The following is a 12,599-nucleotide window of genomic DNA, read 5'->3' as shown; positions in this document are numbered from 1 at the left end:
ATGAGACAGTTGGGCAACAAAGGAACGTGCAGGGATTGACAACAGTGCATCTTAGAGCTTTTAGACCAAGGATTATGTTTTAATACAATCTGCCATGTTGTGGTGTTTATTCCAGTTTGAGGGAATTTTGGCACATAAAGGCAATTCATGCAACTGCACACTGTCAATCATAGAGGAGTGCAGAATATCTAAAACAATCAAATTAGAAGAATTTAATATCATCCGATGCTGAACAGTTTATCATTTGATGTTAATACTGAAAGACGAGAAAATAACGACTGAATATTAATTATGCCGAGCATCAGAGTTCATAATGGAAGCTTACTTTTGTTAAAGGAATAGAAATAGTGCTGTAATAGTAAATAGTGTCATGACTGAAATGGCTTAAACTTTTCTGACTTTCAGAGTTTTTTTCTGTGATAATATCCAGACATGTATGTCAGTGATGAAAATATTGAACTGTTGATTCACTGATCTGATTTTATCCACATTTAGAATCTGTACACCGTGGTACGGTTAGAATGAGAGCAGGGATTGCTTTGGTTGGAAGTCCGCAGCCCGTCAAGACTGAATTCACGACACTGAAAGTGGAGACACTGAGTTGTATAATAACAGACTTTATTTAACTTTATTTATTATGGACGATGAGTGACATCACAGCCGAGAGTGCGGCTGTGTCTGTCTGAGCCGTCGGCCATTTTTTTCTTTCATCGTCCAAACCACAGATCACTGTTGCCATCGGTTGACGGGGAGACCGAACTACAACTGCCAGTCATTAATGGCACACATCCTCTCATTCACCCTCAGTGAGGTTATTCTGGTCACGGTCCACAGCTCTCATTTCAACAACGTCAAACAGTCCTGTGGGTTTTCTTTATCCTGGCCACACCAGGCACAAACCCAGTTTTCTGTTATCTGTGTTCTTTCTAAGCCGTTTCTCCCCTCCACCCTACTTTTGCACAGTAATACAGGTTTAGATGTTTTATTTGGATGTATTTTTTTTTTTGCTAGTTGATCATTTTGTGTATTTCTTTGTTTTGTATTTTGTATTGTTATTATGGCGTTTTGTGTTGTGCATATGCATCAGAGTGGGAGTGCTGATGAGTGAACTTGCAGTAAGTGTATACTGTGTCATATCACCACCTCTGATTTGACAAAAACCAAAACTTCTTCACTTTAAAAAAGGAAAAAAATAAATATATAAAGATAGAATATATAGAATTATTTGAGGGACCAGGGATGAAAACTAAAGGCAATAACCAACCGGGACCGATTCTCTTTTCTTTTTAGTACTAATGTGACGGGAAATAGTGTCAAAGTTTATTAGACCAAAACATGTCGCATAGTTTTCTCATGGATGTGGAATCTGACATGTTTTGCTGTGTCGTTATGAACATGTGCTCCTCTGTATTTATCCTAACCCCAGTGTTCAAGCATCCTTCTTTCAACATTGTGGGCTTGTTAGGAAGTGGAATATAAAAGCGTCTCATTGACTTAACATGTCGATGAATCCAAAAATACACCTTGGATCGGGGGGGAACATCGCTCAGTGTTTGTTTTTCCTCCTGAAATAATCTTGAGCCTCAGTAAATGGATGAGAGCCCACAGCACGTGAACCCACAGTGATCATTATACAGCTTTAATTTAGTGTTGACATTTTGATGCTGACGGTGAAACGGATGAGGCGACAACTAGAGGGAGCACACAGTCACACAACATAACTCTGATATCGAACCCTGGGTGTTTTTGTGGAAGAAAGCCAGTGGTGTGTGTGATCTAATTACAAGAGAAAATATGGTTATTGTGTTCCAAAATAAATTATTTTCTCAAAAGAAAAACTGTTTTATGGTGAAATGATTTTGATGTCAACGTCCGCACAAGTGTTTTTAATAGAAGCTGTTGTCTATTTCATTTCTTGCAGCAAAGACTAAAGACTGTTTTTAGAAATGTGTCTCCACTTCCTCCCACTATGAAGAAATGAAGCCAAACATATTCCAGAGACTAACACTGACCTCAGTCTGTGCAGCAGCCAGCAGTAGATGGAGCCCTGGTATCAAGATCCAGCCGACATGTGCTTGACCAATCGGGAGTCAGTCTCAGCTGTCAATCAAGACGTTTCGTCCTATTAAAAGCTTCAGATAACCAGTTATAAACAAACTTTAAAATAAGTACTTGGACATAGATAAGTGTGATAAGAACCACATAAAATGACAGACACCATGTTTGAGCAAAACGGATTACATGTGTGTTTGGACTTTATATCTGTTATATCGTCTTTATATAGAGTTTAATACGGCTAAATACTTGAATATTACCGTGATGTGTTTGTATTTTGTAGCTTCATATTAAATACATACTGGAACACAGACGAAGATGAGCTCGGTTTTTAAGTGGCTCATGAAAGAATCAGGGAGGAGAACAGTGTGTCATGAAAACCAGCCTGACTTAACACGGCAATTTAGATCAGACTAATGTAAACATCCTCTATGAAACAGAATTGAATCCAAACCAAATCTGATTTAATGAGGAAATCCTGGTTTACACTGGTAATCTTTCTTTGAAACACTTTGAGATTTAGACCGCACAACAAATTCTAAAAATGACAAATCATAAAACTACAGAAAAACGCAGACAAAAAAAACTATTTTATTGAAAATTTGACAATCAAATGCACTTTGTCAGAAGGAATCTTTGCGGTTCATCAGGCACCTGAACAAGGCCGTGGAGACAAGGTTGCCGTGGCACTGCGTCGGGGGGCCCCTGCTCCTAAAACAACAATCACATGCAGGTTTATCCATCATCAGTTTTCCCTCTTCACACCTTTCCAATAATTCACACAATAATTTCCTCCTTCATCCGACACGACTGTAGGCACAAGGCTGGTCTGAATGTTGAAATTCAGTTTTAAGGCAAAGACTGAAGTCTGGATGTGAGCTACGTCGTCACATGACCGAATCTCATCGTCCACCTTGTACAGGGACAACGAATGAATTCAGAGGTGGAGCAAAACTCTAAAATCACAAACAATAACCGTCAGTTATTCTCTTCGTAAAACATCTAAACATCCTTTTCTGTTCCCGTTTCTATCGCCAGTGTTACTCTTCTGCAAACCGTCCCCTGCTCCTAACTCTAGATACTTCTTTTTATTTACCTGAAGAATAATAATAATGATAATAATAAAAACCTAGCTTCAAATTAGACCACACATCTGATCTGATCACAAAAGAAGCATCTGGGGTGAAGGACTCTATCCCTTGGGTTTGAGATGTGTTTTCAGAGAGCAGTGTCTTCAGAGCCAAAAAGCTTGGTGGCGATGGCCTGGTTGTTGGAGGCGGACGCCTTTCCATCGAAATCTGCCGGCAGGTTCTCGGCATCGAATTCTTTCAAGTAGTTATCCAGCTCGTCGCCGTGAACAAAGACCTGAGGAAGAATGCAACTGGATCAGATGAGAGGAAAACTGACGGAAAACACAAACTGATGGCGACCGTTCGTACCCTCTCCAGCAGTTTGCTCTTCATGAAGGGTTTGACCACGTTGTACGTGGTGGTGAAGTACCAGGGCTGGTGAGTGACGTGGACCGCCTTGAAACGGGCGGGGAAGGAGTCCTGCAGGAGAGCACACACAAGATGTGAAGGTTCACAGGGTCTGAGGTTCGTCAACAAGACATTCTCAGTTTTTTAACTTTCTGTCTGACCTGCAGCATGTCCACCATCTTCTTCAGCTCCGTCGGTTTGATCCCCGAGGCGTGCTGCATGGTGAAGCCCTTGAAATTCTCAATCAGGACGAAGCCGTTGATCTGAGTCTCTTCGTTCTCCAGCAGCTTCTCCAGGATCACACAGTAAGCTCTCAAGATCTGACACACACACACACACACACAGACATTTGTTGTTTTAAGAAATGTGTGTTTACAGTTGGACAAATTACCCATTTTATAGGGAAAAATAAGTAGATACAACCAATACGGGCAAAAAGACTTTAAAAGTCAGAATCCATTGTTGCTTTTTGTCTCTTAAACATAAAGAATAGAAACATTTGAACAGTTGTTCATTCATTCATCCATTATCTATACATCTGGGAGCCGGAGCACATCCCAGCTGACATGAGGTGAGAGGTGGTGTCCACCCTGGACAGCTACCAGCATATCACAGGACCAACGTACAGAGACAAACAACCGTTCACACGTCAATTTAGAGTCTCTAACTAACCAAACCCCTATCCTCATAGTTTTTGGACTGTAGGAGGAAGCTGGAGAAAACACACTAACCCTAATGTAAATGTGCTCTGTGAGGCTGCTGCACATCTACCTCATCGAACGTGATCTCCTCCAGGTCCCAGTTCTCGATGTTGAAGAGCAGGACCACGCGGCCGTACTTGTCTCTGCTGGGCAGCACCACAGGGTAACCGGCCTCGATGGTGCTGCGGACCGCCTCGGGGGTCAGGTTCTCGAACAGCTCGGGGTACTCCTTCCTGAAGCGCACGTAACCTGCAGAGCGAGGGTCAGTCTGTTTTCAGCATTGTTCAGTTGGGGGTCAATACAGTTCTACAGGTGTACTATTTAATTTAGCAGCGTATCTGAGGGCAGACGATATTTTTCGCTTCTGGTCACATGAGCACTGACAGTTAGAGCAGCTCATGTTACTGTTTAACCCATTTGAGACTAAATGATTCATATTAGAGCAGCAAATATTTTCATCACCAGTCAAGATGCTCAATCAATAAGTTTTCAGGACAGTAACTAAGTACATTTATTCAACTACACACAAAAACACACATGGACCTGCATGATGAGCTGAACTCTCTCATCAGTGCACAAAGTCTCAGTCATCAGCTGCTTGTTGAACTGAGCAACACAATGACACCACTGTCTTAATGCATCTACAGTGCTGCACTGAGCCTCAACGCACCAATTAACCATCAAATGTGATGTGTGCGCATGTGAGAAAGTCCATCTACATGTGCATGTTGTGTGTGTGTTTGGTAATTAACACAACAGACCAAGTTCACGTTCCCATCATACACCATCTCTTGAAAGAAGAATAGCCCTGTTAGAAAAAGAAAATCACATTCCCCTCTCACACTAATAAGTTCTCCAAATATATTCACAAAGTTTTTTTTTTTCTTCTACCATCTCTGTGAGGACCAAAATATATCAAATGTTGATAGCAAAATTTAGAAAGAAACATTTGCCATAACGGCAGAATCATCAGACATTCTCCAAGCTGTTCTTTTTTTTTGTCATATACATTTTTTGTAAATGAAATGATGACACCATTTCATGAAAGTCAGAAACCTGGTCTCTGCTGTTTCGGCTCAGGAAGCGCTGTGTGGAGTTCCCAGCAGAACACTGTGGCTTCACAAGTAAAAGTAAGCTCACTGTCCTATTTGCACACAAAGGAGCTCTTTGTCAGGGGAAACTCAGAAGCATCTCAATGCCCCCAATTAATGAACATGCGCCTCCCGGTCCTGTGATGGGCAGGGTTCACGCAAACGAGGAGCACAAAAGTGGTCTCACGCTCATTTACAGGAGCAGCGGACTAACAGGCCGTCCCCTCTGTTCCTCACCTCTCATCAGATCGTGGGCCCTGACCACGTCAAACTTGCGAGCTCTGAGGAAGCGCAGCAGCAGAGAGTCGGGTTCGTCCCCGAAACGCTCCAGCATCAGTTTGGCCAGGTTGTCTCCCTCGGCCGCCCTGTCCTTCATCATGCCCCGCAGGTCCTTCAGCGACAACGCCCGCCTCTCCTCCGTCTCATTCAGCTCGTCCTTGGCCTTGAGGAGAAAGAATTACACAAACACATGAGATACTGTGGTCTCCAGGAACTGTTGGATAATCTGATTTGAACTCGTGTGTATGTGCTCCTAGTTGTTTTTGTACCTTCTGCACAGTGTGGCCGGGCAGTTTGTGGCACGGCCCGAACACCGGCCCATGATCCTTCACTGTCAAATGCTCCAGCTTGGAGCGCATGGCCTGCTCCTCCTCTGACACCATACGGAAAGATCCAGTCTGCATGAAGAAGAAAACATCACATAAGCTCGTCCAGGTTATTGAGAATCATAAGATGTGTTCCTCGCTCTTTAAAGACCATTCCACTGCAGTGTTCACACAGACACACAACACATCTGAGGTCCCACACCCCAGCTGAGCCACAGCAGACCCCAAACGACACACCCCACTGCTTAATCTGCTTCACATGATTACAGAAAGGACTTCTAAAGCCACTTCTTAAAAACAGCTTAAGGTTCCATCCCAGAGAGCCGGAGCATCTAGTGGCACAATAACAGCTCTGAGCAGCGAGGTCCAACATCCAGGATCCTGATGCTTCTCTAAGACCGAGGTTTTCCACCAGTGAACTGGGAGCCGGTGACAAAGTGACACTCAAGTGATTCAACTCACAGCAGCCATGGTTGCAGCGTCTCTCAGCAGCTTCAGCGACACTGGGAAGAAAGAAGGAAAAGAACAAACAGAACAAAACTACATCAAACTGTGAAGAAAACCGTGATGTTAACACATGATGTTAATGATGTGAGGGTTTTTTAATTAAAGGTCTTGGGATCAGAAATCTGAAATATGACACAATCTATAAATGATTTGCATAAACACAACAGGTGTTGTAGGATAAAAACATAATTTTCCAAATGTTGAACAGGACGAGTGGTTTCTTTACTCATCAGTGGAGCAGACATCCTCTTATATAACAGGTAAAAAAAAAACAGTTGATATCTACTGAGCACTATTTTCATATAAAACTATACAATCCCACATTGTTTCTCAGGTATTTCCAGTATATTTTTTCAAAATAATTTCCTGGTAATATCTGAAAGTGAGTTTAAGAACAGATGCTGCTGTTCTGAAGAGTGGTTTCTTTACTCATCAGTGGAGCACACATCCTTTTCTAAAGATGTTTCCAGAATCATGAGAGAAATGTGCTGTTTGCAGCTCAGTAAAAAAATACTTTAAAACACAAACTTGTGACTCTATTTCCTAAACCAAGGAGCAAGAAATTACTTTCTGCTTTTGTTAAACACCAAATAACATAATGGGCACTTTTTATGAATATGCAGATGCATTTATGTTGTAGGACATAAGAAGTCAATTTTATAGTTTAGCTTATATTTATATATATACAAATTCTGCAAGGCATTATGTCATTTTCCTCTTTGTTGAATTATGAAACAAAGGAGGTACTTAAGGTTAAAAGAAACCTTTTTATTGTGCTATTTTTATGTCCAGATTAGTAGAAAAATCTGTGAACATTTGAAAAGACCTTAATTACAAGGTTTGGGTTTTACAAAGCTCACAGTGTATTTGATTTTTGTGAAACCAGGTTCTAACCTCTTGCTTTAACTCAATGAGGCACATTTGGGTTTGTTATAAATCAATCTGATTGCAACCTGAGGGCTGAGCTACATTTACTGGACATTTAAATTGCACAGTGTTGCTGATCAAATCCTCAAAAAGTTATTAAACAATATACAAATAATATTCCCAAAACATTCAGTAAAATGCTAAATAATGTTGATTCAGTGTGGTATAAAGTTGTCTATGACTGCTGATATCATTAGTGTACATCATGGTGCAGATAAAACCATGTGAAAGTTCAAATACAGAACATCAGACACAGCAGGACGCTGGATTTACACACTTCACAACATATTCACTTATTACAGCTATTGATAGTTTCAGAATCCAGTGAATAGAAGAGTTGTTCATCTAACAAGTTATTTAAATTTTGTATCATTTTCATTCCCAGATGATTTGAACTAAAGAGCTGAGCAGCCTTACCTTGAGCAGAGGGGATGAGAGGTGTAGTCAGAGTGACAGAGGAGACACGGAGGAGAGACGACCAGGAGGGGAGGAGTCACTGGAAACGCCACTCAGAGGAGGATTACAACGACACAGTGGATTACAATGAGTGGTATAATCTACACCATGCAAACTGTGACGTGCCGGAGTGGAGGAGGAGAGGCGTAGTGTGGTAAAGGCCTGAGACTCACTCTGGTGCTACAGTTTGTGGCAAAAGACAACAACAATAAAAAAGAACACATTACAACATAACATTTTACAAATCACACTGAGTTCTTACAGAAAACACGACAAGTAAAAAGATGCACAAAATACCCATTAACACATTAATAAAATGAAAAACACAACAAAAAAGAAAATGCATTGACATTTCTGAAAACACAGAAAAAATAGATAAATTGATTGACAGCAATAAAGACGGAAAACAAAGAAAAACAGAAAACTTTTTGAAATCGTTTCAGAAAAATACGTTTTGTAAAAGGCAGCAACAATTTTTTTTTTGCGTGTCTTTCATCTGTGCTGTTGTGTTTTGCACACAGACTGTAAATAAGGAAACTCCACAAAAGTGAAGCCAAACAGTCTCAATTGCCCCCTGGTGGCCTGCTGCAGTGTAGGTCATAAACCCTCCTCCATGTTAATAGAGGGGTCATGAATTAAACTAATAAGTCAAAATACATATTTTAGCTCGTTCCTATCACACTGCTGTTTGTTCAAGCGTTGTTTGTTGCAGTAAGTTTGGTTTTGAGTAGTTGATGATTGACAGCTGAGAGAGACTCGTAATCGCTTTCATTTTTATTAGATGTGATTTTATTTTGAAACCTAATAAAGTATCTCGAGGGGAAACTAAACAATGAGAATTCAATAGAAGTAAGTTTTAAATTACTTCATTCAGCCTCAGCCTACTTTATTATTCAGCTCTGGTACATCACACATTGTATTTTTTCTCACCACCTTCTCTTACATCCCGATCAGCCTTGTTGTTGACCCCGAACATGTCACATGAAAGGTGGGATTTGACTTATGAGACAGACGACCACCTGTGAGGCAGAACTCCCACTTCCACACATTCCTCTCCTCACATTCTTTACCCCCCCTCCAGAGGGAACCACTTGTTTTGGGTCCGGATCATAGATTATTCATCCATGATCGCACAACATCAGACACATGGTCAGGAACGAATAATCTCATGTTTTGTCTACTTGCGGATGGGAACATTTAGCCACAGTGTTCATGATCCCCAGAGGATGAATCATACTGACTGACTGACCACTTCGTTTTCCTTTAGCGCCACCCAGGGGTTCACATTTGTGGTTTTAAAGTGAAATGCATAGACTGCATAAAAAGATGGAGGACAAGACAGATCCAAAAATTGAAGCCGAACCTGCAGTATAGGTCGTAAACCCCACCTCCTCCATGTTAGTAGATGGGATATGGACCAAACTAAGGTCAAAGTAGACTTCAAATCAATTGTTGAAGATTGTTAATTACATATATGATGCTATAAAAACAGAGTAATGTTCACACAGACTCCAAATGACGTCACTAACGGCTTTGCATAGGAAACCTTTTAAGTCCAGTGTGCAAGATTTAGGTGAAATGGATCTATTGGTAGAAATTTAATATAAAATAATCCTAGTGATGTTTTTACCATTGTGTTTCATCTAAATTGTATGAATTGTTGTTTTCTAGAATGGGCCCTTTATATTAAAATACTTTATATACATCAGGAGCAGGTCCTCTCCACTAGATGTCACTAAATTCTACACACTGAACCTTTAAACCTGCTAAACTACATCTATTTCCACTGGAATTTGTACCATTGATTCATTAAGATATGAACATTTTTCTATTGGAATTTGCACATTTTATTTTTCTTCTCTGTGTTGATAATTCTGGTGATTTGTAATCATACCCTTTATACCTATATACCTTTATTTTATTTCTAAATAAATAATTCATTTTATGCATCATTCAAGATGAAGATCAATGTGTATCAGATAGTGTTGAGTCAAACCCTAACAGGATATGCAAATGTTTTAACATTGGATGATGCTCAAGGCATTTCAAGACTGTAGCTCAACATTTATTGGAAATATTTTTTGGGAACTATCTTGTCTAGTTACATGGGTTTGTCATATTTGTCCGTTAATGTGGAGCCACAGCCAGGAGCCAGTTAGCTTAGCTTAGCATCGAGACTGGACACAGCTCGTCTGGAATCCGTCCAAACTTTGGTTAAAAAGATTCTAAAGCACTAATCACCATGTTATATCCAATTTGTTTCATCTGTGTGAAAAGAAAAAAAAAAGAAATGACAACTTGCAGCCCTCATGTTATTTGAACTGCAATACAAATGATTCAACTGTGCATTGATCTAATTTGCGGAATAATCGTTTTATTTATATAACTGACATTTTTACATAATTAACCGAGGCGCGCATATTTGTGTCTCCCTTCATGCCACCGCAGCAGGAACGAGCAGAGCCTACATGTAGGCTGCGAACACATCAGCAATCTGCAGCATGTTTGACGGAGCAGCGAGTGCAGGCGCCGAGCTGATAGAAGAGGTTAATGAGCTGTGGGTGAGCGGAGGAAGCGTCAGGCCTCTGCTGGGTCTCCCTCCTCCACACACTGAGGCCTCTGTCCTCATCCAGAACTGGCAGACGCACTGTGCCCGCTCATTGTTCCTTTATCAGCTCCGCTCATTAGTGGATGCTCATGATTGACCTGCTATTCCCTGCGCAGACACAACCAGGGGTTAACAAAGCCTCCATGTTTCACCGCAGACGTGGCCATGCAAGTGGTTTTGTCCCCGGTATCCAGTTCTTTGATGTGAAGGGATTCCTGCCAGTTATGTCACCCTGAACACTGATGAACACAGTGTTATTTCCTCCACATTACGAATCACACTGTTTGACTGTTGGGATGAAGCTCAAGTTGTTTCACGTCTAATAACAAATACTAAGTAACAAATACTTCAGAGACTTCAAATCACAGGAATGTTCTACAGGACAAATAGTTTGAAATGGTCTTTGTGGCAAACGCACATGTGACACTAACATTAACAAGGCTCCTTTTGCCAGGTGACTCACTGAGTCATGATAGTGAGCTACACAATATTCAATGACAATAAAAAAGTTATAATAATAAATAATACCAGGACCTGAAAACCAAAGCAGCTTAATTAAAAGCAAGATATTGAAAATAAAAGAATAATAAACTAAACAAATTGAACAATCATAATTATTCAAACCTGTTTTTTCTACAGTGGCGTTCAAGAATATTTTCTGTGACCAGGTGGTCATGGGACTTTTTAAGTTTTAACATCCTGCCCCCTGTGGAGAAGGATAAACACTCCCATCTAGTGGCAGCAATCATCCAATGGCAATCAAGTGAAACCTAGTGGAAACTTTCATTACCAGTTTCATGCTGTATTTGATTTAAGATTTCTTTAGATTTATCATTAGAGGAAGAAAGAGTAAAACCTGTGAATGTGTTGAATTAACTGACACAAAGGCGTCGACATCTTTTAACAATCAAAATTATTATCTAACAGTTTGCTCTTTCTGACATAATAATCTCACACTTGACATATTGACAAAATGTAATAAATAGTTTTAATTTTACTTTGATTTATTCTTGAGTTTGTATATGATGTATTGTAACGTGTCCTTGGTGTTAGATAGAATAAATCAATTCAGTTTATTTAAATGAATTATCATTATTATAATCATTAGGGACATTTTTCTCCCCACAGAACTGGAAACTGTTTCGGTTTCTCTAAGTTCTCGACTTCACTGTGTACATTGCCATGAGATAATGTTTGTTGTGATTTGGTGCAACACAAATAAAATTGAATTGAAATAAATATTGTTTAACATAATTAAACATACATACATAAACAAAAGAGTAATTTCTTTAACATTAAATTGCAGTTCAAGTATGACTACATCAAGTATGAAATCTACTGTGTGTTTATCGTTATTTTCTAAATCCACCTAACATTTGATTAGAGATTGGTTTAAAAATGGATAAATAGTATAAATAATGGTTGAATGGACGGATTTGATTTTTGACTCTGAAACTTTTGCACACAACAAACCAGCAGATGGAAAATTGTTCTTTGATCTTTACTCTCATCAAGTTTACACAACAGACAACAAAGTCTTCTCTCTCATGAGGTGAATAATCATAAGGCACAAAATACGGTGTAGGTGAAAAAGTGTTTAGGACTTCTACACATGACAATACCCGTCTGGAAGCAGAAGTACAAACTGTTGCTTTTCTGGGGGTAAATTGTTTCATCAGTCTCGGTCAGAGTTCCATGAATGAAAAAGAAAAAAAACTGATAATATGAAAGTCGGAACAAAATATGAGACGCGACATGTTTGAATTGGTCTTAATAAAGCTGCTGACATATATACAAGTGTTTTACCACAAAGAAAACCAAAACGATCCAACTTCCTGATATTTGTTCTGCCCAGGAAACAATCACATGACAAACTAAAACAGGATTTGAGATTAAACAGAGACGCTTTAAAACTTAAGTCACAAATATACACTTTTGTAAATTCAGTGCACATGCGTATTATCATTATGGTAATTTTAGAAATTGTAGAAAAATACAGTCCCGAGCCCCGTGCGTTAATATCAGTTTGCAGAATTAATTCTTTATCTTTCATTTCTGTCCATTCAGAATTTTAAAGCTTCTGTTTCTGTCCACATTCCAAATTCAAAACAGTTGGAGTGGATAAAGTGGGAACACAGTGTGAACTAAACTGGGACAAAGGTCAGCATAAT

At 39.7% G+C, this 12,599-nt stretch overlaps 1 protein-coding gene and 2 long non-coding RNA genes across 4 annotated transcripts; 2 read left to right on the top strand and 1 right to left on the bottom strand.

Moving 5' to 3' along the window:
- The first annotated feature begins 228 nt into the window (after window positions 1-228).
- Window positions 229-1,838, top strand: LOC117759580. Its single transcript, XR_004613510.1, has 2 exons — window positions 229-850; window positions 905-1,838. It is a non-coding gene; the product is annotated as an uncharacterized LOC117759580 (long non-coding RNA).
- A 921-nt stretch (window positions 1,839-2,759) lies between these two features.
- Window positions 2,760-7,904, bottom strand: LOC117759575 (retinaldehyde-binding protein 1-like). Of its 2 annotated transcripts, XM_034581775.1 has the most exons (9): window positions 7,782-7,904; window positions 6,393-6,433; window positions 5,874-6,002; window positions 5,563-5,767; window positions 4,305-4,483; window positions 3,695-3,853; window positions 3,495-3,605; window positions 3,258-3,420; window positions 2,760-3,224 (listed from the first exon to the last, which is right to left on the bottom strand). In XM_034581775.1, the coding sequence occupies exons 2-8, from the start codon at window positions 6,399-6,401 to the stop codon at window positions 3,274-3,276; spliced, it is 939 nt and encodes a 312-aa protein (XP_034437666.1). In that variant the 5' UTR covers window positions 6,402-6,433; window positions 7,782-7,904; the 3' UTR covers window positions 2,760-3,224; window positions 3,258-3,273. The 2 variants fall into 2 exon arrangements, with proteins under 2 accessions (XP_034437666.1, XP_034437665.1); XM_034581774.1 differs by having other exon boundaries at window positions 2,760-3,420.
- On the top strand, window positions 3,717-8,106 carry LOC117759582. The gene is made up of 2 exons (XR_004613512.1): window positions 3,717-3,838; window positions 7,750-8,106. It is a non-coding gene; the product is annotated as an uncharacterized LOC117759582 (long non-coding RNA).
- Window positions 8,107-12,599: the final 4,493 nt, after the last annotated feature.

This window comes from Hippoglossus hippoglossus, chromosome 3 (assembly GCF_009819705.1).
Source record: "Hippoglossus hippoglossus isolate fHipHip1 chromosome 3, fHipHip1.pri, whole genome shotgun sequence".
In the NCBI taxonomy this organism is placed as follows: Eukaryota; Metazoa; Chordata; class Actinopteri; order Pleuronectiformes; family Pleuronectidae; genus Hippoglossus; species Hippoglossus hippoglossus.
Note: the sequence above shows the minus strand (reverse complement) of the source record. Positions and strands in the feature narration are given on the sequence as shown.